The sequence below is a fragment of the Pygocentrus nattereri genome, chromosome 2, assembly GCF_015220715.1.
Source record: "Pygocentrus nattereri isolate fPygNat1 chromosome 2, fPygNat1.pri, whole genome shotgun sequence".
Classification (NCBI taxonomy): domain Eukaryota; kingdom Metazoa; phylum Chordata; class Actinopteri; order Characiformes; family Serrasalmidae; genus Pygocentrus; species Pygocentrus nattereri.
This window is the reverse complement of record NC_051212.1, coordinates 45213821-45241115: the sequence shown is the minus strand read 5'-3', so window position 1 is coordinate 45241115 and position 27295 is coordinate 45213821. Positions and strand designations below refer to the sequence as shown.

Below are 27295 nucleotides of genomic sequence, written 5' to 3'. Positions count from 1 at the left end.
ACCCACACTAACTCAATAATGGGCTGTTAATGAGCTCATTAGTGGGATCAGGTGTGTTGGGAGCAGGGAAAACCGGCAAAGACAAGAAACCTTGCAGTGTCACTATTTATAAGACTGCAACTAGTTTTTTGAGATTATTTTCCATCATGCACCTGGTGGAAATTTAAAATGTAGATAAACACTTTTCCTTCCACTCTGTAGTGGTACAGATGGGAAGATATGTTGGCTGAACATGTAAAGATCTGGGGTTCAGAGCAGTTCATTGTAAAGCTGTATACTCTGACAGATCATCACCCAGAATCTTTTTAATTAACCTGTAAAATGTTACTTTGTAAATTTGATATAAAGATTTACACGTCAACACAACATGCAGAGATTCAGCATTGTTGAATATGTTGTTGAACATAGAGTGTAACAGAAGTGAACCTGGAATATTAAAGCAGTCAGTTTACATTTTAAGTTAATATGATTATTATATTTATATAACTATTATATAACTATATTATATAACTATTGTGTTAAAATGGAGCAGATTTGCTGTTTTTACAGAGATTTCAGGCAGTCAAATGTACATTTTCTTTCTCTCTCTCCCCCCCCCCTCACTCACTCACTCTCTCTCTCTCTCTCTCTCTCTCTCTCTCTCTCTCTCCCTCTCTCTCTCTCTCTCTCTCTCTATCTCTCTCGCTCACTCACTCACTCACTCTCTCTCTTTCTGCCACGCAGCGCACATGCACTTGCCCTCATGCACTCACGAGCACCCCTGCCATGCCACTATGTGCATGAGCCAAGACTTTACGGTAATATTAAACACAGTTGCGACTCTAACACGACTCTTGTGATTTTATTCCGACTTTGGAAATTTGTCTGCGACAGTGAAATTGCTTGAAAAGTCGTTTGGTGTAAGGCCGGCATAAAGCTGAATAAAGATCATTAAACACAGCAGCATGATAGCTGAAGTAATCTTCTTTAGAAAAGCTGACCTTTACATCAGTCAGACCCCGAGTATCTCTTATTAATTAATTGTGAGCTTTAAGTAGAAAACTGTACTGAGTGGTGATTTGTGAGCGGAAAGCATTTTTCAAAATGTATTTATTTTATTTAATTGTTTTTTATTTGATCTGTGATCTATTTGTCCAGGAGATTCCATTTGAAATGAAATCACTCTAATTGTGATCATTGTTTATATATTCATTTTTTTAGATTACAGATTAACCAATATGTGGCTGCATGGGCTGCAAAAAAGTAGAACTCTCATCTCATTTAAATGAAGGAAGTTTCATGATACAGAGGAAAGATCTATACCTAGTTTTGATCACCTGGTTTTGGTCTGTAATTTTTTAAATTTAAACATAGCTGCAGAGCAGAAACATGTAAACTATACTGCCAAAAGTACGCTCCTCTGCCTTCACACACATATGAACTTCAGTGACATCCAGTTCTTAATCCATAGGGTTTAATATAACGTCAGCCGACACTTTGCAGCTATAGCAGCTTCAACTCTTATGGGAAGGCTTTCCACAAGGTTTAGGAGTGTGTTTATGGGAATTTTTGACCATTCTTCCAAAAGCGCATTTGTGAAGTCAGACACTGATGTTGGACGAGAAGGCCTGGCTCACAGTCTCTACTCTAATTCACCCCGAAGGTGTTCTATCAGGTTGAGATCAGGACTCTGTAAAGGCCAGTCAAGTTCTTCTACACCAAACTCACGTCTTTATGGACCTTGCTTTGTGCACTGGTGTGCAGTCATGTTGGAAAAGGAAGGGGCCATCAATTTGGAAGCATGAAATTGTCCAAAATCTCTTGGTCTGCTGAAGCATTGAGTTCCTTTCACTGGAACTAAGGGGCCGAGCCCAACTCCTGAAAAACAACCCCACACCATAATCCCCCCTCCACCAAACTTTACACTTTGCACAATGCAGTCAGACAAGTACTGTTCTCCTGGCAACCGCCAAACCCAGACTCATCCATCAGATTCCCAGAAGAAGAAGATCAGAAGAAGATAAGGGGAAGCGTCATTCGTCACTCCCCAGAGAACACGTCTCCGTTGCTCTAGAGTCCAACGGTGGCACTTTACACCACTGCATTTGCCACTGTGCATTGTGCTTGGTGATGTAAGGCTCGTCCGAACTGCTCGGCCATGGAAGGCCATTCCATGAAGCGTTATATGCACTATTCTAATCTGAAGGCCACATGAAGGTCTGTAGCGATTGACTCTGCAGAAAGTTGGCGACCTCTGTGCACTATGTGCCTCAGCATCTGCTGACCCCTCTCTGTCATTTTACATGGCCTACCACTTTGTGGTTGAGTTGCTCTCGTTCCCAATCGTTTCCACTTTGTTATAATACCACTGACAGTTGACTGTGGAATATTTAGAACTAAGGAAATTTCACGACTGGACTTGTTGCACAGGTGGCATCCTATCACAGTACCACACCGGAATTCTCTGAGCTCCTGAAAGTGACTCATTCTTTCACTAATGTTTGTAGAAGCAGTCTGCAGGCCTAGGTGTTCAGTTTTATACACCTGTGGCCATGGAAGTGATTGGAACACCTGAATTCAATGATGTGGATGAATAAATGAACTGGAATATAGTGTATCTTGGACACTGCAGGCCACTTTTAATGTAGATGTTATTTAGCCCCCCCTTCCTGAGTAGATGTACATTATTAGTACAAATCATCTATAGTTTATTCTCATTCCCAATATACTGTAATAGCAGGGCGTGACCTGGGGAAGGCTCTGTGTTTGCTACCAGAGACTGACAAACGTATCATTCTGCAAATCATATAAGACCTTATACATTGTAAACCAATCATATCAGACCTCGGGAGGAGGGTTTCTGGTTATGCACTGCAAAGTAATCAATAACCAAGCCGAAAACAGGATTTTGGTTGAAAGCTCACTAAAATAAACATTAGACTTTATTACAAATCTATAATATACAGAGTGAAACAGTGTGAAACAGAGTGAACAAGCTGACAAGCCAACTAGTTTAACTTCAATTCATAATGAGTGTGAGAGTGTGAAAGAACAAGTGAGATAAAAATAACTTTATTGACAGCTGTTCACTTTCTTTGTTTTTAAATTTCTCTTTAGTTCTCAGGTTTTTGCCACACACTGAAATATTGGTTAAAAGTAATACTGAATTTAATTTAACTTGACTGAGAAAATGTAATATTTGTCATCATGACCATGAAATTCTGTCACCTAGCTTATTAACCATGCCTACAGAGAAAAATCAGACTGAACTGATCTATAATCTGTGTCTAAGTTAGAGGAGATAGCACTGCCGGCCTTCAGTACTTTTGCTTCATCTGTGCTTGTTGTAAGGATGGATGGATATTTCAGGGAATTCGCCTCTGGCAGAGGACTGACTTATTTTAGCATGCTACACCAGGTGTTCCTCATTAGGTCACCCCTCAGCCCAAAAAACATTTTCTCCAGTACTGATTAACTGTGAATAGTTACACGGTAGTACAGCAGCTCTGTCTGTCTCTTTAGATGTGCTCCATTAACATGATGCATCAGTAGCCAATAGAAATGAGTGTAAATACACGGCTTAAACAAGCTCCTCTTCACATCATCTTCCTGGAGACCCAGTCTATCACACACTAAATACTTACACATACATACGTATTTCTTTGCATATTTCTTTGCATAGTGAAATGGATTTTCAGATTGATTGTTAATGTGTTGTATATGGTTCTATACAGAATGAACATCGATCTATTTAGCACCAAAATGGTTCTTATTTTGTTATTAAAGAACCCTTTTTGGTGCTATATAGAACCATTTTATAAAACTTTCTGTACAGAATCACACACACCACATTCTGAGTCATTTCACCATGCAAAGCTTCATGGTTCTAATTAGAACATTTCCTTTATTAAGGAACCCTCGAAGAACCATCTTTTTTAGAGGAGCAGTATTACTGGTCTGTAGTAAAGATGCAGCTAAACATGTGTGCTTGCTGTAGTGAGTTCTGGCAGTACTGAACGACAGAACACGCTGCTGTGGTCATTCTCAAACAGATGAGTCTGGATCAGGAATGAAAATAACTTTAGCCACTCCAGCCAGCGACTCATGACTGAGCTCAACCCAACCTGTGTAAGTGATGTACAAGTGATAGAATGTCTCATAAAAGCTTTCTGCAATGAGAACATTGATCACAGATATTAGCATATCAGCTAACAGTGCCTAACAAATAAGGCTTCAACTTATTTATGCACTGTTGCCACCTGCTGGATAGATTTTGAACTGCAGTGATAAACATGCATTGAAGTATGGTTAAGACTGAAATTAGTAATGAATTATTATTTTTTAAGGATTATTTTTAAAAACAGTATTCAAGCGCATTTTCAGACATCAAGGTTATGCAGCAACAAACATGAAAATGCCAGAGAGATTATAAACAATAGTGTAAAGCTGACACAGTGGGTTTAAGGGGAACACTGGCAGGTTTTTGTACAGTCTATCTGGGTTTCCTGTCACTGTGGGCTGCTGGGCACAGTAGTAAAGGGCAGAGTCTGATACTGCAGCAAAGGAAATCTCCAGGTCCACCTGCATTTTGTCAGTAAACACTTTAGCAGACATACGAGGAGGACGAGGATCACTCATAGTTCCTTGTAGGGTAACGTACAGGAGAAACTCTGGCCTGGATCTGGGAAACTGACGATACCACTGAAGAGGGTAAGAAGTGCTACTGTAGTTGCAGGACAGAGTAACATGATCACCCTCTGAAACATGCACTTCTCCTACAAGAGGCTCAATTGTCTGCGCCGATGTTTCCCCTGGAAACAGAACAATATTGAAGATATAAAACCCTGGAATCTCTCACACAACAATTAAAAGTACCTGCTATTATATTTAAAATAAAAAAAACATGTTTCTCGTGTTTCTCATTATTTTTTGTAACATTTCGGAAATATCATTGAAGTTTTCTTACCTAAAAGCAGTGCTAGGAGAGACAAGATAGAGAGCAGCATGTTGATAGAGATGTGAAGTGACTGAGTCACTCAGAGCTGAATGGGATCAGTGTAGCTCTCTGCTGAGATACACAGCTCCACCCATAATGCTCCACCACTCATACACTCAATCACAATACACTGATGTCATGCCTCATTTCTTCATCTTCTGATCTTTTCATCTACAGGTTGATCCTAATCATAATTTAAGGGGTTTTGTATGAATATGTGTCTTATGTTCCAAATTTATACATAAGAACCTTTGTTCCCATTTTATTTTAAAGGTCCCCTACATGCTCTACAGGTCATAGACAAACTTTCTGGTGATATTCAGTTGATTATCAACATTATGGTAAGGGTTAGGGTTATGAGTAGGTGTAGGTTTTGCTTTGAGCTTAAGGTTAGGGTTAGCTTTAGGGTTATGGATAGATTTAATAAACCCTTTCACACTAAACTTGAAATTCAGATTAATTTAATGCATATGTAGTTGAATGTTACTTAAATATACACTTCACACTTACAAAGAACCTACAGTGGACCATCCAAATAAAGTGTTACCAAACTTTTTGATTTTAAATGGATTAAGGTAATGAAGGTATAATTTTTTATTATGTTTAGATTATTATTCTTGCCTCACATTCCCTGAATTTGTTTCATCCATGATTTGTCTGTACTATGATTTGTGTTCCTAAATAAAAATAGAAGCATGGATGAATTTAAATATTTTCCCTGTGTTACTAAATTAGGCTATAACCTCATTTCCACAAGGTTTTGTTTCAAATTGACCTGTATTTTAACAGTAACATTGGTTTGTCTTAGAACAGTATAGTATCATGATACTCTAGTTCAGAGAACATGTACTGACCAATAGAGCCAAAATCACACAGTCTAGAACAGAAAATTCTGTCAGGTGGTTTGTATCTTCATAGACTGGCTAACTGATGACCCTTCTCACTCCACTGTTAGGGTGTGGTCAATGAATTTTACAGCAGTGTCATATTCTTCACTGGCCTCTGATGTTAATAGTTAAATCACTGGAATACTCAACATTATCCCACAGTTCACAGGGTATTAACATCTATCTGATTATAAGTGGACAGTGAGATGTGAAGTCATTTACAGCTGGTATTTCTATGAATCTCAAACGCGTCTCCAGTGACTTCATGTGAACGGATTTCATGACGATGGGCACCGTGTACATTTACTGTGTTAGTTTCTTGCTGCGTTTGTTGTCAGACAGAGCAGCTGAAACTATATCCTGTGTCTGCCACACAAGCTTTCACTTTTTTTTACCTCAGAAATTTAACCTTGGTGGTTTCAGAGAGAGAATAAAAACAGATAACACACTGTGGTTTGGATGTTACTTTGATCTCCTTGTGTTCAAAGCAAACAGAAGGTGTGTGAGTTTTTGTAAAGCGTCTCAGAGACTTTGTATCACTGGGCTCCAACTCTAAGAGCACAGTAGTAGAGAGCTGTATCTGCCAGTCTTGGTTCTCTAAGAGTGAGCTCAGTGGAAGAGCTGGATGTAGTTGATGAAAATCTGTGGTCGGCAATATTACTGTCACTCCGCTGACGAGCACCTCTCAGCAGTAGATACTGTAGAGCTCTGTTAGGATACTGTCTGTACCAGTAGAGAAAGACATATTGACTATTTGAGTCATAAGAGCATTTCAGTATAACAGGTTCTCCTTCTTTTCCAGAAACATCAGTCTCCTGATCTTTTGATGGTCTGATTTCATCAGCACCAAACACACCTGAAAGAAAAATAACAGAGAAATAATATTAGATATGTTAATAAAGTATCATTATTTAATTATTTCTAAGTGCATCTTCACAGTGAGTACCTGATGTGATGATGAGGATGATGAGGAGGTTTCTCTTCATTGTGAATGTGATCAGATGGAGTCAGTAGTGTGTTTAAGCTCTCAGTGCTCTAATGCTGATCTGTGTGTTAGTGTGAGTCTCTCTGAAGTGAGTGCAGTTATGAGAAACTACAACAGGAAACTCCTGCTCTGGGGAGCTGCTCCACTGAGCTTTCTGTCTTTGTGGAAGATCAAAGCAGAAATAATAGTAGAACCACAAGCATAAGCTAAAACTTAATGATCAACAAATACTCAAAGTAATTTATAACAAGAACGTAAATTTGAAAGAAAATTGAGGATTGCATGAAGGGACTATCCAAGCCTGCTAAAATAAACATTTCATATGGATCTTCTTATAACTAGAACGTTTTGATTTTCATGGAATTTCAGATTGATTCTTTAACTGCTCTACCAGCTTATGATGATCACTCTAACTTATACATGTTTTACAAATCTTTCTACTCTAATGATTAACTCATAGTATAGAAAATACAGCAGACAAAAATATGTGGTTAAAAAGAAAATAAATATTTACTAATCTATATATCATTATAATCTGAAATCCTGGATTATGATGCCAGTTTTAAAAACAACAACAGACAATTTGAGAATGATCTTGAAACTAAACATGAAATATGTTTAACTGGTGTTTTTATACTGTGATATATAATTTTTTTATCATTTGTTTGTATTCAGGGTTGAATAGATAATATGTGTTTTTAAGGCGGCAGTAATATGAAACTGACATTCATTCGTAGGATTATTGTTTAGAACTTCATGTTTGTGTATGATGGTTGATTGTGATGATGTCACAGTGACTCAATCTCTCTCTCTATTTCTCTCTTTCTCTCTGATATATATATATATATATATATATATATATATATCAAAAGTTAATAAATAATAAAAAAATATAAAACAAAATATAAACCAAGATTAATATATGATCATTTAATAATTAAGAGGAAAAAGTGTTAATTATCAATTAATAATATAGAAGTATATGTAACAATAAACTAAAACCTTCTGAATATCTGTATGTAGTTTATAACATATAAAGAGGAAAAAACTTAATCAAATATATTTCTGTGATTAAGCAGGGAAAGAATAGAATTAAAAAAAGGACATCTATATTACATGTATACATATATAACTGTGAGAACAGGCTCCCTAGGGAGGTGTTCCAGACATGTCCGATGGGGAGGAGACCCCGGGGAAGACCCAGGACATGTTGGAGGGATTATATCTCTCGACTGTCTTAGGAACACCTCGGCATCCCCCCGGAAGAGTTGGAAGAGGTGGCGGAGGAGAGGGAGGCTTGGGCCTCTTTGTTTAGGCTGCTGCCCCTGCAACCTGGATTCGGATAAGCGGTGGAGGATGGATGGATGGACAGGCTGTGGTTTGGTGGTCACTCACTGTCCCTGAGTGTATGGCACTCGTTCACATATCTGGCTGCAGTGGACGTTGATGGACCCTCTCCTAATATAATTATTAATTTATCTCTCTCTCTTTCTCTCAAACACACACACGTAATGTCAATGCCGGTCATTGTGAGGGTTTGTCATGATTGGCCCCTCCCAGTCCTGTCCATATGCATTTGTTTTTGTTTCTTCCCAGTCCTGCCCCTTGTTTCCAGACACTGCCCCTGATTGTTACCATCTGTTATCCATTGGTTTGTCACTGGTCTTTGTTTGTGCTGTTTGAGTTGTTTGAAGTGTTTGATATTGTTTGGTGTTCGTTCCTCTGGCCTCCATTATTTGTCCTCGTCTCTGTTTTTGTTTAGTCTGTATTCTTGTGTTGTTTGTCATGTCTGTACCCCAATCTCTCCATGTTGGCTACCTGAACCTGGACCATCTTGACCCTGAGAATGGATTTGCCCCAAATAAATCTTGCTTATCTTCGCATATGCATCCGCCTCATCATTGCTCCCCAATGTTACAGGGTTGTCCATTGTGACATCATTTGTGGCAGATAGATTTGGATTTTCTGAACATTCTGCCGTAGGCTTCTAAGCCAACTGCAAAATAAGAAGAGGTTAGCAAAGAAAAGTAAGTTGGATTTGTCAAGCCAGTTTAGGGAATACAGTGCATTGAGATCTGAGAGACACGATATATAGACATGATATTAGTCATTGGGCCACATCCATACTGGACAAACAGTGAACTATCTGGCTGCAGAATTTCAAAACTTACATAGCTCACAATTTTGGCTGTGTTTAGACGTATGCGATTTAGCCTGGATTAGATGATACATCTGACTGAAACACAGACATTTGAAGGATGTAAACTAACCAAGAGATTATCTTTAGACTTATACACTGCAGTTTTACAGTGAATCATAAGTACTTAAATTCAAGTCAGTGAATTCAATAATGGAGCATGTTTCCCAGCTGTTAGCTGACCAAACTAGTTCTAGTTAAGAAAATAAGTTTTTAGCTCCTCAGTTAAATTATAAAAACAGGTTCTTACTTAATTAGTACACTTGTTGGGTCCTGGAACTCCACGGATCCCCTGTGTTTCACACTTTGTTTTTAAGCATTAAATCAATGTTAACATGTAAACACTGGAAGTCAGTTGACATGATTCCTGATTAGAATAATAAACTGGATAAGATGTTTCAGTAGTGGTCATCTGATAAATAAATAAATAAATAAATAAATAAATGAGATTGTTGTAATGCTTACATTTTATGGCAGAATTTCTGAACATCTCTGTTCTGACTACAATTATTGTGATTAGACTATCCATTTGTTTTTATAGAACAAAGTATGATCTTGTTTTATTTTACTTGCCCTGCATATCAGGCAGAATCAGAAGTCTATTCACAATGTACATTCAAAGAAAACATTTCACAGAAGACTAAGAGCATTAGTGGACATGGCTTCCAGGAGTTCAGCATGTTAAGCAGGAACACAAACAATCTGATGTCAAGAGATGGTTCTGCAGCACAATAATCTGAGAACTGGTGGGTAGATAGTTTGCTACATATTGCAAAATGCCAAGTGGAGTTTATACGTGTGTGTGGCCTCTATGATTCTTTGGTTAACATACAGGTTACAAGACAAAACTATATCGGAAACATTTGCTAAGCCTCAGTCAAAATGCAGTAGAGAAAAAAAACTGCTAAAAAGCCAGAATACCAGAATACACAAAACTCAGCTCATGATAGAGAAAAAAAAAATAACACATCGGAATCTGATCTTCAGTTTAGCAGTTTATATAGATAAATTTTAGATAAATGTTTACTAAATTATGCTAAACTACAGTTCATCCATGAGAAAGGACCTTTTTTGTTGCACAGTATTAGAAAACTTTCACTGACCAGTACAGGCCAATCAATAGACAGCTTGGAGAACATTTTATTTTTAGAGGTTTCAGTAGAAATGTGTGTAACTCCACCACTCTGTGAGATCACATAAATGCTAAATATTATCTCTCAGATTTTTCATCTATTTCTGTCTTTGACTCTAAAAGGTTGTATATGTGCCCTGCGATGGACTGGCGACCTGTCCAGGGTGTATCCTGCCTTCCGCCCGAAGACTGCTGGGATAGGCTCCAGCATCCCCCCGTGACCCTGACGGAGAAGCGGCTTAGAAAATGGACGGATGGATGGAAGGTTGTATATGTGGGTACAATGAAGTAAACAGCACATTGTACAAAATATTAAGCAACAGTTGGTAATGCAAATTTGAGTATGAAGAAAACACATGAATTTGTGCCTCTGTCAGTCTGTTAGTGGTGGCTTGATGGTATGGGGTATATTTTCCTGGCACACACACGTCTTTCCTGATTCTTTGGAATGACATTTGAACAACGTATTACATGGGAACCTTATTGTCAATCAGATGCACAGTCAGAAGTCCAAAGTTGTCCACATGACTTGACAGTGAATTTCACTTATTGCATCAATATTTCCAGTCACCTGATCTCCATCTGAAGTAAACAGAACTAAACACAACCGCTGAATTACACCTGAGGTCCTTTCAACACATTATCAGGTCTCGACACATTTAGGCTGTTCTGAGAGCAAAATGATTGAATGCCACCCCTAAGATTTTGTAAAATAACTATATAAGACAGATGAATGTAGTAATGGGAGTGCTGTAGGTGTTACATGTGGTGATAACTGGAAAAGGTTCTAGGTTTTTGCATGGATGAAGAAACTTTTCCTAGAGCCTCAGAAAGATTTCTTTTTAGAATTTGTGCTCATTTTGCAATAACATCAGTAACATGTCTTTGAATTGTGAATTAAGTTACATGCAATAACTTTAAGAACAGTGAAATTACAATAAGAGCATTTCTGAAAGTTTTTTCCTGTTCTTTAAATGTTTAATTCATGCCCTGACTTGGTCACAGCACAGCTGATGCATATGACACTCTGACAGTCATTTTCCCAAATAAGATATTTAACAACAACATCAAACCAGTTCAGTTTTGTTGATATATTGCTGACAAACTTGATCCTTTTATAGTTCACCTGTCTTTGTATTGTTAAAACATTTGCTTTGTTAGATAAAATCATTTTATAGAGTTGTAAGAACATATTAAGCCACAAATAGGCCTTTTGCTCTGTGTGTTTTTGTACAGTATGGTTGAGTTTCCTGTAACTGTGGGCACCAGAGCACAGTAGTACAGTGCAGAGTCTGACACTACAGTATGAGAGATCTTCAGATCCACATGTTTCATCTGTCTGTTTGCCCATGCTGTCAGACGGAGAGCAGGTTCAGATATGTTATTGTACTCATTAAGAAAAAGGAGGGATTCTGGTCTGGATCCAGGATACTGACGATACCACTGCAAGCCTTGTGGTGCAGTTACATTGTAGTTACAGGAGAAAGTGACATCTGCTCCCTCCAAAACATGCTTTTCAGAGGAGAGTGAGTATATTCCATCTGCAGCAGTATTTACTAAGAAAGAAAAAGAAACACTGAATTTTTTCAAATTAAATTTCATGGTTATGTGTGAGATGTATCAACTATCGTGGTTTTAAGGCTGAATTTAGAAACACATGTCATGGGCATCAAAACACAGCTGAATTACTCACCTTCAAACTGAGTAAAGATCAGTAAGACACAGAGTAACATCATGACTGATCTTCAGACAGACAAAATGACTGCAGTAGTGAATTTACCCTTCAAGGATGCCAATGTGTTAATCTCACTGTGGTCCATGTGCTTTAGTTAAAACGAAGCCTAGAGCTCCACCTTCTGGTAGAATGCTGCATAATGTGATGAAGAGTGATGGATTGGGGTGCGTGTGTCAGCAACTGACTGCTGGCCCAGTTGCAGGACATTCTCTGCAGGTGAATGCGCTCTCTGGAGAAGTAGTGGAGGAAAAACCCAAAGAACATTTTGGAGTGGGCTACACCACTCCAATTCCTGTGTCTTGTAGAGCTCCTCTGCCAGCCCCTCATGCAGCTGCTGTGCTCAACCAGCTTCAACCAGTGAACCAGTGACTCCATCATCTGCCACTGAAACAGCACCTGTGGCTTTTGCTGCTGAGCAGGTTCTCAACCTGGATTCTGCTGTCACTCTAGGATTAATCCAGACATTGGCTCCATCCCTGACCCTGAGCCAGGATCTGTCCTGTCTCTTGTCCTGATCCAGGTCATATGCAGTTGCATACAGTCCCATTTACTCCCACAGTCCTATCCATTTTTATGTCAATTGCCGATCCAGGCCCTGCCCCCATTCTATATCTCTTTGCTGGACTCTGCTCTGGATGTACCTGTCTGGTTTAACTATGCTATTTTAGTTTAAATGTAGGGTTATAATATTTTAAATTATTTGCACCTGCTGCATCTGTTCATTAATTTGTTCAGTTAAAGTTTGCTTCATTGGTATGACAAATATTTTGTACTGCAGCTCTTTCTTAGTCTTATTCTGCCGATTGTGCAGGCACAGTGTTTCCTCTTTGGGTAGCCAATGGAAACTGCCCTGATTCTGCCTGACGTGCATTGTTTGTGATGTTCCTGTGCACTTTTTAAATCATTTAGCAGAGCTCTGTATGCAGCATCCATGTTGGATGTTTGTCCTATTTCATGAATTACTGATTTATAAGCACATCTCATGTTTCACAGCTATAAAGGGCAATTAGTTCAACGATTGATTCAAATATTTTTAACCTAATTTTTGGCGGAATTCTAAGTTAACATTTCCAGATGAATACCTAAATATTGTAACTGTCCTTTTGGCTGTGATCAGACAGAGGGGTCAGTGGTTTATGCCCTGAAATAAAAAGGTCTAAATCTGTCATCATATGGTCAACTATGTTATTCCCAAGAAGAGAGCAAAATGTGTTTTTCATAAAGAGTCAAGTGCTACTATTGATAAGATGCAGACGTGGACTGACAGTTGAGTGAGCTGCAGTTCTTTTCAGAATCTGTCTGTTACGCTGGCAGTGTTTCTGTGGGGGTGAAGAGAATTGTGATTAGTAAAAGACATTTCCTCTGTAGTGAAAATGATCTTTTTGTGTGTGTATGAAGTCAGGTTGTACCCTGTTCTGCTGTTTAGATCACCACAGACAAGCACATTTCCCTGGGCCTGGAAATGGCACACCTCTTTTTCCAACTCAGAGAACATGGATTGAGGAGTAGGGTGACTCTGAGAGAAGGGGAGGTATCTGGCACAGAGGAGTAAGTGTCTATGCAAAAGGAAGGTCTCCAACTGCCAGAGATGTTGTTTTTTTTTTTTTTTTTTTGGTTTCAGCCTTTTTTCCCCACCTCCTCTACAATTTCATTGCTTATCTCTCTGAACCAACCATTTTTGTTGTGCCCTCAGAACACAATAGCTAAAACTCCCATGTGCATGTGAAAAGACTAGTATTTCTGATATTGACTTAGTATTTTAAGTCAAATACTGTATGGCCCTGTTTTTAAATTGTTCATGAATTGGTGTAAATTTGATCTGTACCAGATCATTAAGCATCCTGAGCATCTGCTTTGGTGTACTGTGTTCAGCTGTTGGGACGGTACTACAATGTTTCTGTATTCTCTGGGACAGTGAGTGATTGTTCCAGCCTGTAGGATGATGATGTCAAGGTCTTTCATATAATTTTGAAAATCATTCTGTTTGAGCTTTTTGAGCCAAAGAATGATGAGTTCAAGTCTTTTATAGGTAAAAAGAGACAGACTGTGAAAAACACTGTGAATATAAGTCTATATACCTCTTCTTATACAGTATTTGCTCCTAATGTAAATTCTGTAAAGATGTTGTGTATTATTTCTTCTCTATTGCAAAATTGCTAACATGAACAGTAAATAAGTACTTTATAGATGAAGACTATTCATAATCTAAACAACATCCTTGAAGGATTATCACAGTACTCAGAAAATGTGTACCGTTTTCCCAGAAAGTGATCTGCTCAAAATATTACAAGAAAACATAAAAGCAAAGTGATCATATTACCTACTTAATCTCTTGCTTTTACCAGTAGTTTATAATCACTTCATTAGCTAAATACTGAAATTAATCAACAGTGACTGGAATATATTTTAAACAGCTCAGTCACTGTATGACTTTTAATAAACACAATATAATTACAAAGGTGGATGATAAAAAAAAGAAATACATTCATTTATAAATATCCATTAACAGTTCTTGCTCTTATGCCCTTTGACCAAATCAAATATGTGTTATCAGATGCTTGGATGGAAGTCAGGCTGCAAATGGTAACAAGGAGGTTGAGGTGTTAGAGAAGACAGGATTATGAGTTGCCCTGTTTGTTCCCTCACTGTATGTAAGTTGTCCTAAGATTCATCTGCTGTCAAACTGATCATCTTCATTCAACAGGAATATAAATGTAAAGAAATGATGCTGATGTACAAAATGATCTCAGAGGTTTGGATGGCAGGTGACTCTGACTGAGTTTGGTGCATCTCTAAATAGACTTGTGACTGGAGAGTGAAGACCTGAGCCCAAATGAATGAGGCAAAACACAAAGACAAAATGCTTGATATTTCACTGAGATAATTAAATACAAATAAATCAGTTAATTACATTTTTCAAATAGATCAAAGTATTTGATCAAAGTATTTCAAAGTATTTAACATGGATGCTGTTGATCTACATTTCACACTGGTTATTTTTAAGTTTGCAAAGTTCATTCACAATATAATACTTACAGGCACATCACATATGTAATAAATAACCCAACACAATGCAGCATCATCATTTCCCCAACGTGTATCATTTGGTCAGTTTATTCTGCACAGTCCAGATAATATTACTCTGCTTCCTTTAGTTTGATTCTGGGTCCATCAAAGATTTCACTGATTACATTTTTAATTTACTCTATTATTCTTAGGATGGGTTGAATCTAACTTTTCAACTTTTCATGCGTATCTGCAACTTCTTATAGTCGTTTCATTAGAATGGTCATAGCTAATGGTCATATATATATTTGTCTGATGTGATAATGTACTCATGTCATGTCAGTCTAGAATTTGCATTATTTTTTGCAAAACTTTTTTGGGTGTTTTTGGGACAGAGAGTAATAACAGATAATACATTGTGGTTTGGATGTTACTTTGATCTTGAAAGTGAACAGATGGTGTGAGAGTTTTTGTAAAGCGTCTCAGAGACTTTGTATCACTGAGGTATGACTAGAAGAGTACAGTAGTAGAGAGCTGTATCAGTCAGTCTTACTTTGCTGAGACTGGGCTCAGTGGATGACCTGGCTGCAGAAGACTCAAATCGATGGTCTGCAGTGTGCTGCTCACCACTGCTTGATTGAGCACCTGTCAGCAGTAAACACTGTAGAGCTCTGTTAGGATACTGTCTGTACCAGAAGAGAGCAACTTCCTCACTACTTGTTTCATAAGAGCATGTGAGTGTAATTGATTCTCCCTCTTTTCTAAAAACATCAGTCTCCTGATCTCTTGAAAGTTCAATTTGATCAGCACCAAACACACCTGAAAAAAGACCAAATATAAAGACATGCTGCTTTGATGCTCACCCATGTATATATGTGTATGTGTGTATATACATGTATGATGCTGTTTGTATGTATTGTTTTGTTGTCCTGTGTAGTATTTATTGCCTTGTGTATTTATTGTGTATTCTGCACTTGTTTCTCACTGTCCTGTATCTGCACTGTATGTAGTGCTGTATAACGTACTGCTGTTGTGTGTAGCACTACGGGGTCTGAGGAATGAAATTTCATTTCAGTGTATATGTAACGGAGCTCTCGTCCGTTCCATGCTGTAAGCTAGTGTAATGGACAAAAACACAAGACAACCTCAAAGTTTTAAAGACTCTTTTATTGTTTCCCATATGGCTGCAGTGGCAAACACCAGGTGGACCTTTTTGAGACTCTGCAAAACAAATCAAAACAATTGTGATTATCTTGCACTGTTCAGGGTGGCCAACTGATGGTGTAGATAATGACCAATTTATCTATGACTCTATTTATTTGAAATAACTGTTTGTTTTGAAATGAGTTTGACTTACCTCCTTGTTCCAGCATGGCAGCAGCCTGTTGCAGGTCAAAGGATCCGAGCCTAGGGGGTTCGTGGGTTATGTAGACTTGGCATTGTACAACAAGTGGAGTGTTCCATCTCCCATGCTTTAGCAGGGGGAGGGGGACCAGCTTTCATGGTTCCAAATAGTAGTGTTGCAGTAGGAGTGTTTTAATACTAAATGTTTTATATTTATATTAAAATATTGATTAAATAATAAAATAGATTAACTAAAGTAAAATTTATAAATATAAATTGAATTTGTACATTTTAAAACTTACCTGCAAACACCTGTGAATCCAATAGGTTAAGGGGTTTGTAAAATGGAGAACTCTGCATGTTTTGTTAGTCAGGGGGAAGCTGGCTTGGGCGTGCAGATCTGTTTGTAAGGCCATGGTTGAAGGCATTTTTTGATATGAGTTTGTATCAAGTTGATCAGTTTATTTTGTTTTGTTTTCCCTTTATTTTCATTTTTCTTTTTCTAATTAATTATTTTTGGGATTTTGGAACACCGTGCACTTTTTACTATGGACTTAATAAACCTTCCGGCATCGGAACTTCCAGTTTTCCAGTTTTTTTAAACCTCCACTCAGCTATCCTCTAACAGTATACAAATTATATTGAGGAATGACAATAAAGACCTTTTGACTTGACTTGATTGTATAAATCACTAGCAGTGCTCTGTATGTTGAATGTGGTCAAGTCTGTCTTTCTGCTGCCTGTATAGATTCTCTACACTGAGTTCAGCAAACCTAAACGTAGGTTGTGCTTTTCTACAGTAACAAGCTGTAACTGTCAGTGTTGCTGGTGAACACCATTTCACAAATATTCACACTTACACATTCTGAGGTCTCTATAGTGGTTTCATTCCTGCATTAAAAATGAATAGTATTTACATATTTTTGTAATGGAAGGATGATAGAAATGATATGAATAATAATACATATAAAGTAAAATAACAATATTCAATTTAATGTCTGATATCATAAACATAAACAATAATAATTTATTTCCTATTGGAGAGTTCCACACACACTGCTGGTTTGAATGTTACATGTATCTTATCATCAGAGTGAGCTGAGCTGAGTAGGTTTTTGTTGGAGTTGTGAGTGTTATGTAGTCACTGTGGGCTGCAGAGCGCAGTAATACACAGCAGAGTCACTCACACTCAGCTTCTGGATCATCAGTGGAGCTGTTCTTGTGCTAAAATTGGAGTGAAATCTCTCTCTGAACTCTGCTGCTGTATCTCCAGCCCCAAATTTAGATTTTAGCGAAATATATTTTGGAGGGTGTTGATCTTTCTGTTGGTACCACAGCAGAGTTGGATCTAAGCTTGTGGTGTTGTATTCACAATCTAAAGTCACTGTTTCTCTTTCAGATGCCCACTTCTGTCTTCTTGGCTGGAAAACTGTGTCCTTTCCTCGACATTCTGTGAAGATGGAATATGTCAGTGTTTCTAAAACTGCAGTATCTGACATGAACAGTAAAGCAGTACTTTATTAATGGAGATCATACATTACCTAAACAGCATGCAAGAAGTATTAACAGAGTCCTCAGAAAATGTGTTCTGGTAAAGCAGGTCATCATGAAAACCCATCAACAGCAAACCATGCAAGCTGCTCTCTGCCGCTATGTTTATTCTTTACTGAGGTACATTCTTTTAGAGCAGCATTTTCAAGGCTAGAAGTATGATAGATGTTAAAATAGCTCCCTCTGTTGGCACATCATATACTTCTTCAGTTCTTAGTCTGAGATCAAAAAGGGGAATGATAAGCTGCTGAGTACACATGAGGTGAAAAAAAAACACAATATAACTTCATAATATTATATTTTATAATATATTTGTTGAATATGAAATTGATATTCTATTTTCAGATCATAAAAACTGATGTCTTTTGTTTTTGGGTCAGGCCTGGATCATCCCATGGGTTTTATGGGCACGTGTACAGGGGCCAAAGCCACCTGCTTGCAACTTTTTGACCTTGTAGCTTTATTAACTAAATAGACTAAATCCTAACTATAGACTAAATCCTTTTTGTAGCTGTAGTTTCATTTGATGCCTTTTAGACTGTTTTGGCTAAATGTTAAATTAACAATGTTGTAAAGTAGATTCTTAAAATGCTGCTATTAGTCCTTATAAGTCAGCAAAAGAAGACAGCAGCCAGTCTCACGCTAACACTGGCAAAAGAAAGTAAATTTAACAGGTGGGCTAGCTCATGTTGATGTCTCAGATTACAGTGAACTAAACAGTCCCATTGTTTTTTAAATTTATTTGATCAAAGTCTGCTCTCGTACCACTTCTTTTTCAAACTTTTATCTCCAGGCTCTGCTCTTATATATTATTATATGTACCAGAACAAGTATGTATTTCATTATACAATATATTATAAATGTGTTATTCCATAGAAAATTACTTGTCAGGCTCCAAAATGTGCTGGGCTAAGATTAAGTACACCTAATGAATTACAGGTAATACTATTATTAATGTTATTAGTGCATCAGACTCATTCAAACTGCCTCCCTCAGACTTAATTTTATACATTTTCAAATATAAAATACTATTTATATTGTGGCTTGGCTGAATACTTCATGGTCATTATTTACTGAGAGACGTGTATCTATATTAATCAGTAAGCCCAGATTTTTGCTGACTGTATGATGGTGGGAATCATAGGAATTGGTCTATTTTGAGAGTGTAGACCACAATTCCTGGTTTCTTTTTGATTTATAAAATTACTTAAATAAGTAATAAATCAAGTATAGATGTACAATTTAAAACATACCAATGAATCAGTGTATACACAGTCAGTGTGGACGTTTAAAAGAAATAAATAAAACAAAACAAAGTAAAAAACACAAGGGCGGTGACAAATTTCCAAAACTGGTGGGACAAAAAAAAGAAAAAAAGAAAATGCAATTATGCAACAGACTAAAACTACCTTTCATGTCATGTTAATAGCAGGTCTATGTAAATCTTGTGATGACCAGTGTCAGTGTTTGACCCTGTGCATCACTAAATATACCCTCAGACAGGAAACTCGCTAACATGTTTGAAGAATCCTAGCATAAGAACGAATCTCATGAATAGCTTGATAATTACCTGGTTCAGGTGTGGTTTTCCAGAGAAAACTATGCTGGACAGTTTATAACCAGTGATGAACATCACTGACATCCTGGTGTCTTTATCCACACTGGAGGAACACCAATAGATTATACTTGGGGGCAGTATTGGCAAGGATACTGGAGCAGAGATTCAATTGGAAAAGTTCAATTGGAGATTCAATTGGAAAAGTTTCAGTAAAATCCTTTCTCTACTGGAAACTACAGCATGAGTACAGAAAGAACTCAGATATACACTCAAAAGTACAGAAAGAACTCAGATATACATTCAGAAGTACAGAAAGAACTCAGATATACATTCAGAAGTACAGAAAGAACTAGAGATATACATTCTTTTCCACCTGGCTCTGAATTGTCTTGGACCTTTTCCACACAGGAACTCATAAAGCCCTACCACAAACAGCTACAGACCTTTGTGCACTCATGGTAGTTGTGCCTTTCTTGCACCCAATAGACCACTGTAGTCGTGTTGTCATTTTGTAGTTGGTGCTATGTTCTTATGCCCATATTAGGAACTCTGGGTCTAAGCTTCATTTCTCTATGGCCAGAATTCATAGGGTGTTTTGAAAGATCGTCTCTATCGCCCCCTGTGTTAAATACAAACGTTCAGAACCTGATACGTTTTGTCTTGTGAACATTCTTCTCTCAATTATCTCTGAATTACGATGTCATTAAAGTTAAAATATGAATATTGCTACATGTGAGCTAAAGCTACTGTGCACTGAATTCACGTCATTTGACTGGCAGCCACCTTAAGTGGGTTTTGGCAGCGCACATTTCCATGTACAGACTGAGGGCAGCTGAACAGAAGTCAGAACAAAATCAGGAGGTTTCTCTGCAGTTCTCAGTTCTTCATCTGATTCTCAATGAAACACGATAGATCTCTCCTTTTAGTTTGAATTGAAAAGATCTTCAAACATACCTTCATTCTGGCTGATCCAGTAAGACCCAGTTTAATATCACTGCTCACCGCTGATAAACTGGTTTAGGCTCTCAGAATATCCTAATTATTATTTTAATGCTGGTAGGACATTCTCCAGCTTTTTGTTCAACTTTTCCTGTTCCACCTTTAATTGCGCATCAGTTCAGAACATGACAAGCACCTGGCGAAAAAGAAGCTGACTTCAGCTTCATGGAGGGTTGAAAGGCGTGATATGGGGAGGTTTCATTATTAAAGCTTAAATTCAGCCTCGTAGTTTTTAACACGGGTAGTATTTTTGATAATGAGTTTTAGCCTAACAAAATATCCCACCTAGAGGTTTTATTTATTAGTATACCTGTAAATGCGCTAAAGTAGAACAATTTGATAAGATACCACAGCTCGTCAGAGCATCGATACAGCCCACCTTAGTTTTGTGTAGCTTAGTGACATCAAATTTGCAGGTAGACAAAAATTCTGGAGATTTTTATTTAACACAGGATCAATAGAGGTGACTGTTCTAAAACCCTTAGGCCCCAAGTTTCTAAAATGGGCATGACAAGAACATACATACAACACACACACACACACACACACACACACACACACACACACACACACACAATGACTCTTGTTACAAAACAATACTGATTGCTTCCTACGTTAATCAATTAGTGTTGGCATCACCAGTAAAAACTGATGCACATTTTCCCATCAAAACATGAAAAGCAGGTACAGTTGACCATTTGGCCATTTGTTAGACCAGCAGTTTGATCAGCATAGAGTTTCAGTTTAATGTTTAACTGCTCAGCTTATGTTGATTATACATGTTTTTATAACTCTTACTAGTCTCAGAGGCTGGGAGACTAAGGAATGCTATAGAAAGTACAGAGGACAGACATATGTTGCTAAAAAGAAAACAAAAATATTTACTAATTCATATCACAGAAATAGAATCTTAAATCCTGGATTGTGCTGCATTTCTTTAAACAACAACATTGAAGACATTTTAAGCAGGGTTGAATACTGAATATGTGGATTGTATGTTGATTGTAACATGAAGCTAACGGGTTTATTTGTGGGCTTGTGGGGTTGATTGTGATGATGTCACAGTGACTCAGGTCACAGCAGAGTCTCTCTCACACACACACACACACACGTAATGTCTATGAAGGTCATTGTGAGGGTCGTCCATTGTGACATTGTGGCAGGTAGATTTGGATTTTCTGAACTGTCTGTCATTCATTTCATTTAAGAAAAAAACAGTTTGGACAGTCACTGTGTGAACACTGTACATCAGATTGTTTTACAGATTGTTTTGTTTACAGATTTTTGAGTGTAAAGTATTAATGAAGAAAAATCTGAAGAACAGTAGGCTGCTAAGCCAACTGCAGAATAAGAAGATAATTTATAGTTACTCTTGTAACCTGAATCCAGATAACAGCAATGTAATAGACCCAGCTTGTTAATTCAATGTCTTACCTTTCAAAGTATAAACTGGCAGATACTAAAATTCCTTCTGGCCACATCTCGGCCCAATACTGCACGCCGATCTCAAACCTTATTGGCTAAGACTTTGGTTTGAATCTAAGCCGAATTCTGGCACAAATGCTCGACTAACACCCGGGTACTCCGTGATATTAACATGCCCAGCCAGCAAAACTTACTCACTTCATTCACTTCCAGATATTTTCTGCATAAGTCGAAATCTCTGGTGTTCTGGTGTGCGATACGTCTGCGCGTCCGCCATTTTGGAGCGGTCAAGATCTGCTTGTGAACAAATTTCCGTGTATTGAGTCTCAGGGTCAAATCAGCCACAACTTCCTTATTGTTCGATAGAAATATTTACTGTAACTGGACGAGAAGCGGGCAAATATATAGATTTTCCCAATTGATGTCACAAACAGCCATTATGACGTAGTTCCATATAGAAGTTTGTCCTACTCAGTCATTCTGCAGCAAATACCAACATTCTAATGCCTGAAGTGTCTTATAGATAATATTCCGATGACGTCACAGTCGCGCTGCCACCAATTTGGTTGTCACCTTCAAATTCATTCAGCGGTGCTGCGGCGGTTTGTAATGAGATAACAAAGTCATAACCGACCCAGCAAAGACAGAAAAACATTTTTGCAACACTTAAATGTGTGAAGCATATTATTCAGTGTATCTGAGTCTACTGACTTGATTTCTTTCGGTTTGTGTTTGTACTGATGACAAACGAAAGCTGTAATCTAAACGGTGGGATATAGTTTTCGTGTTCCAAATCGCACACTTAGCACCCTAAATAGTGTACAAATATATCTCCTATACCTTCAGAAGTGCACTCTTTAGTGTAGTAGGTGAAATACAGCAGTGTGTGGTTTGGGACGCGTTAGATCAGCCAGTGAGATGAGATCAGCAGCTCCAACGGCTGATTGTAGCTTCGCGGTGCTGCACATTAACTGCTCAGTAAACGTCTCCGAGCAAAAGTCTGAGGTCATTTGTTGATCAAGGATTATTTATTGAGGTAAACTGATGTATTTATTGAGCTGATGTGGCTTCGTATTCGTCACTTTTAAATTCATTCTACATTTAAGGCACCTCAGAGTAACTGCAGCAACATTTAAGGTGGAACGGAAAATTCAAATGAGAAACTAAGCTGAGCTTGATTTTTATGCATGGGTTTATTATTAATGAGCTTTGGTAGCCACTTTTATTAGTTATTATAAAATATCACACACTGGAATGTTCGGAACTCTGGAGAGTTGTAGGTTATGCGGATCCAGCCCACCAATCTAGCTGATCTTCACCAAACGCGTCAAAGTCCTGACTTGAATCCCATCTTAAGACCTTACACCAGTTCGTGCTTGAAAAGCCTCCAGTGTAGCTGTCGCGTGGGTTAGTTAAATATAAGGTAGTGTTAAACCATGTATGTATTCCTAAAATAACCAGGGACTTCCAACATATCACATAGCCCCTAGGAATAGAATTTTAAAACAATCTAGAACACTTAAAACCTACTATTAAAATTTACTACTCCTAGGAACCATTGAGATAGAGAAAGATGTACAACCAGAACCCAATCTAACCCAAACTCCACACGACTCACCCACACTAGTAAAGAAATAATAAATTCGTTTGGGAGGGAACAGAGTATGAGCCAGTGATCCCAACAGGAGACAGCATACTCAAACAAGCAATGTTTTATTTTATACTTTGAGCAAATATATACACTAAAAGCTAGGTCGTTGCGGTAGATTAATGGGAACGAAAGCAAAACAACAGGAAAATAAATAAACAAAAACGCAAAACAAAAGAATAATACCAAATAAACCAAAAAAACCACAAAGGGGAACCAAGAATAAACAGAAACTAAAAGGAAGGAAAGTCCGGTTCACTGTTTCAATAAAAGAAGTCCATAACGACCAGGGGAATGTAGACACGGCTCCCTTGAGTCTCACCACGCCGCTCTAGGACAAAATAAAAGAAAAGACTGACCAGTAATATGTCCTTTGTGTACTCAAGCTTGGGTTTAAATTAGCCTAGTGGCTACAGAGAGGGTTTCCGAGTGTAGTCAGAGTATTTAGAGTTAATTAATAAAAGCAATGGCAGTCCAGCACTCCTGGTTCCTTAAAATATACACCACCTGTAAAACAGCTGCTCGTACTCACACAGTTCCGGGTAGTGATCGAAACCACTACCCAGAAATTGCAGCAACACGCCTGTGGTGTATAGGATGACCCTCGGTCTTCTATCCAGCGTTCCCTTTGAGCCGCCGCTGACGTCACCGCATGCACACACTCCAGCAGTTCCTCCTGAATCTGCTGCCAGCCGCTGCACTCACGCGCCACTCGGACCAAGCCCCTACTGCCGGCTAATGCTGCGCCGAATCCTGCTGGCGTTCTAGCCACGCTCCCGGCTGCTTCCGCCTCTGCTGCACTATCCACACCCGCAGCACACCTGTGCCACCAATCCTTCCCCGGATCTCTCTCCCCGGATCTCTCTCCCCTCCTGTAAAAGTCCGCTTTTAAAATAAGAGTCCCCGAGCACCCGCGCTCGCTTTCCACGCTGATAGGCTGATTAAAGAGACAGTTATTAGGTTCAGGTGGAGATAGTCAGACGGCCCCAAAAGAAATCAAAAACACCCAAAATTACACAGCACAGCACACCACACGAAAAATTTAAGTAAAACCAAACACTAAAAACATATCAATACACACAAACATAAATCCAACATGTATTTTAAAGATAAATCAAGAAAAATAACACCTTTTTTGACCCGTCTATCACCCCCCTACGCTAAAACATAAGCAGTCCCTGCTATAATTAAGAATTCTCTCTATAACATACCGATCTCTGTCCAAAATTAGCACGAGTGGAACGGCGAACAGGAACATTGGCCGAAACCTCATCAGGTACATTCGGGGTTGCAGTCCAAACACTATAGGGAATAAACCCGCCGTCAGCCCCCGTTTCCCTTTCCTCCTGCTGGCTCTGTGGAGGACCACTGGGCTTAGACAAACACTGTTTTAAGGCATTCCTATGGAGTGTTTTCTCTGGTCCTCCCTGTTCCGGCCTCACCTTATATACTACCCCAGTCTCTCCAATTAACTCAACTATAACATAAGGAGTGGGACTCCACCAACCACACAGCTTCCCTCGCCCTTGCCTATTCCTGTCCCGTACCCAAACTCTCTGTCCTGGAAGTAGAGGGGTTGCCTTAGCACGGCGATCAAACTGCTGCTTAGACTGACTTGCTGCCTCATCTATTCTCCGTTTAGCTACAGAATATGCCCAGGTCAATTTCTGGTGGTGATCCTGTACCCACCCACTCAAGCTCTTCCTTGGCTGTCCCTGTCCTACACCCAGGCCTGTGTCTACTGGGGTACGAACTACCCTACCAAACATCAAATAAGACGGGGTAAAACCAGTAGCACTATGGACAGTATTATTATAAGCTTGAAGCAACTCAGGGAGAAACTCTGGCCACCTGTCCTGCTTCTGCACCTCTAGTGTACGTAACATATGGAGCAGGGTCTGGTTCATGCGCTCTACTCTACCATTCCCAGCCGGATGATATGACGTGGTCCTACTTCGGGTTATACCATAAGCCTCGCATAGCTGCTGGAAAAGTGCAGACTCGAAATTAGGCCCTCTATCAGAATGAAATCTTAGTGGACACCCAAATGTCTGGATCACATGCAGCCACAAAGCTTTTACTGTAGTCTTAGCTGTTTGATCTCTTGTGGGGATCGCCCATGCATAGCGAGTAAACATGTCTACTGCTACCAAGATATTCTGGTAAGTATCTGTTGGCCTACCTAAGGACAGAAAGTCTAGTGCTATCACCTCTAAGGGAAAAGACACAGAAATGGGGTGCAAAGGGGCCTTAAGCTCCATATTACCTTTCTGCAAACCACAAGAGACACACCCAGACTGGAACCCTCTCACCTCTTCCTCCATTTGGGGCCAATAGAAATGCCGCCTTATGCGAAGCAGGGTCTTCTCAACCCCAGAGTGTCCTGTAGCCTCATGGTACCGCAACCAAACCTCTTTCCGCCACTGTACTGGGCAGACAATCTGGGAATAGGGCTCATTCGTGGAGGGGTCAATAACAATCCTGTACAAGAGTCCATCCTTACTTTGCAACTTTCGTCTCTGGTGGAGCAACTGTTGTGACACTCTTGGCAGAGCCTTCCTCTCAGCAGCCGTGGGGAAAACCCCTTGTTCTACATACCATTTCAGGGTACGCACACCATCATCCTGCTCCTGGGCATGCTGCCAGTCCACAGCTTCCACGGGCATCTCTGTTTCGCCAGAGGCCTCCTGCAGTTCAGCTGCCATCACCCCTACACTTGGGGGAACCTTGACACAAGGGAATCTAGATAGTGCGTCAGCATTTCCATTTTCACGACCCGCCCGGTACTTCACCTCGAAATCAAAGCTGGCCAATTGGGCTACCCACCGTTGCTCAGTGGCCCCCAGCTTAGCAGTCTGCAAATGAGCCACCGGGTTGTTATCGGTCATGACGGTGAACTTGGCTCCCGTGAGATAACCACGGAATTTCTCAGTAACTGCCCACTTCAGCGCCAACAATTCCAATTTAAAAGAGCTATAATTGGCATCATTTTTCTCACTTGGGTGAAGGCTCCGACTAGCATATGCAATGACACGTTCACGGCCATCCTGCATCTGAGACAAAACTGCCCCCAATCCTTGATTACTGGCATCAGTGTATACAATAAAAGGTTCTGAAAAATTTGCATAAGCCAAGATAGGAGCTTCAGTAAGATGCTGTTTCAACTGTTCAAAGGCGCTTTGGCATGCAGGTGTCCAACTGATTTGGCGATGGGAGGTCTTTCTGTCCACTGGCATACCTACCAACAGTGAATTCAACGGCCGTGCCAGCTTAGCAAACCCATCAATGAAGCGTCTATAATAGCCAGCAAGTCCCAAAAATGCCCTCACCTCCTTGATCGTTGTAGGAACCGCCCACTCTTGGACAGCAGCAATTTTCTCCGGGTCGGGACGTACACCGCACCCATCCACCACATGTCCCAGGAACTTAACTTGCTTCTGGAGCAGGTTGCACTTGTCTGGCCTCAGCTTCAATCCGTACCGACTGAGGCGTTCAAACACTTGTTCCAGGTGTTGTAAATGCAGAGAGAAGTCAGCAGAATACACAATTATATCATCTAAATAAACAAACAGAAATTCAGCTACTTGGCCTCTCAGGCAATACTGCATTAGTCGCTGGAAGGTAGCTGGCGCGTTGCACAATCCGAAAGGCATCCTACGAAACTGGAATAATCCTAATGGTGTAGCAAATGCAGTCTTTGGTTGATCATCTGGATGTACACCCACCTGCCAATAGCCACTAGCCAGGTCAAGAGTGCTAAACCACTGTGCTTGGGTTAAGGTAGTCAAGGTCTCTTCAATCCTGGGCATGGGAAAAGCATCCTTAAGAGTGACAGAATTCAATTTTCTGTAAT

The 27295-nt window shown here is 39.2% G+C and overlaps 2 gene segments (V, D, J or C); both read right to left on the bottom strand.

Annotated features, from left to right (window-relative positions):
- Positions 1-4371: 4371 nt before the first annotated feature.
- Positions 4372-5005, bottom strand: LOC119264979. The segment is given in 2 exon segments: positions 4372-4790; positions 4946-5005. Coding segments are annotated over 2 exon segments (459 nt in total).
- A 1393-nt stretch (positions 5006-6398) lies between these two features.
- LOC119264978 lies at positions 6399-6848 on the bottom strand. The segment is given in 2 exon segments: positions 6399-6718; positions 6809-6848. Coding segments are annotated over 2 exon segments (360 nt in total).
- Positions 6849-27295: the final 20447 nt, after the last annotated feature.